The following is a 1,072-nucleotide window of genomic DNA, read 5'->3' as shown; positions in this document are numbered from 1 at the left end:
TGACAGCACACAAAATCATACAATAATAATGAACATCACTCAGCAAGACACAGCCACAAGTTACCATGAACACAGCTGTGAGACACAGATACACCAAAGTTATGAACAACCCTTACATAAGCACACAATGACAAGTTTGCAAACTTAATTGTCAGACCTCATATTATTGCTTTGAGCCATTATTTTGATTTCACATGATTACTTAGGATATATGTTTTTATACTTATACTTAGGATATATGTTCTTCTTTCCAAAACAAGACTTTAAGCTTTTAAAAGACATAGTGTTTCTCCTCCACAGCTGCTTGGATCTGGAAGAAATTACACAGCGCAATATAGCTAAGAAAACATAAAAACGAGTCTCTATTATCCTCCTGTTCTTGGCATCCAATCTGAAACCTTCATTCCTCTTTTCTGACCACTTCATGAACTTTCAGCCTTATTCTTTCCTTCTATGAGGCCACAGAGCTAGTCTGCCCAACGGCTCATACTCCAGAGCCAGACTATCACTTTCTAGCGTTGTGATTTAGGGGCTAATAATATCTACAATAGTAAAGAACCCACACACTCCTCTCTCTCTCAGATAGTATTAGATTCGTGCTTGTAACTTAGTAAATGCTATGTATTACCTTTCTTCATCATGTGATGTCATCTTCATTTCAATTTCTGATAGCTTCCTATATGTCTGACCTATGTTTTCCCTCTTGAGTAATTGTTTTTACCATTTATATTATGAGATTTTCTAGCCATTCCAAGTAAAAATTCCACTTGGTTTGATCCACCTAAAAATCTATACCCAATTACAGGCCATCAATGATAGTACATCCACCAGATGTACCAATTCCTGACTGTCATGGCACATGACTCCATACAACTCAAAGTTCTCACTGTCATTGTTGATTTGTCTGTAATTTAAATCAAATCCTATCACCATTCAAGTTTTAAGAAATAAAGTATAAAGAAATAATGAAAATGCCATGAAGGTTATGTTAACCAGTTTGATGAAAATATTTCAAATTGTATATAAAACCAGCACATTGTACCCCATGGCTGCATTAATGTACACAGTGATG

The 1,072-nt window shown here is 35.4% G+C and overlaps 1 protein-coding gene across 2 annotated transcripts in view; it reads right to left on the bottom strand.

Annotated features, from left to right (window-relative positions):
• CCDC91 (coiled-coil domain containing 91) overlaps positions 1-1,072 on the bottom strand; it is a 206,048-nt gene that overhangs the window by 55,044 nt on the left and 149,932 nt on the right. Inside the window, exon 11 of one of the 2 annotated variants that reach the window (XM_023514715.1) lies at positions 70-310. The exons of the other annotated variant lie outside the window; for it this stretch is intronic. Within the exon in view, the coding sequence (XP_023370483.1) occupies positions 272-310 (39 nt within the window). The 3' untranslated portion in view covers positions 70-271. Of the gene's footprint in view, positions 1-69; positions 311-1,072 lie in introns of those variants that run through there. 2 annotated transcript variants of the gene reach the window in all.

The sequence above is a fragment of the Otolemur garnettii genome, unplaced genomic scaffold (genome assembly GCF_000181295.1).
Source record: "Otolemur garnettii isolate 467f Iridium unplaced genomic scaffold, OtoGar3 scaffold00057, whole genome shotgun sequence".
In the NCBI taxonomy this organism is placed as follows: domain Eukaryota; kingdom Metazoa; phylum Chordata; class Mammalia; order Primates; family Galagidae; genus Otolemur; species Otolemur garnettii.
The sequence above is the reverse complement of the archived record's forward strand: the minus strand, read 5'-3'. Positions and strand labels throughout refer to the sequence as shown.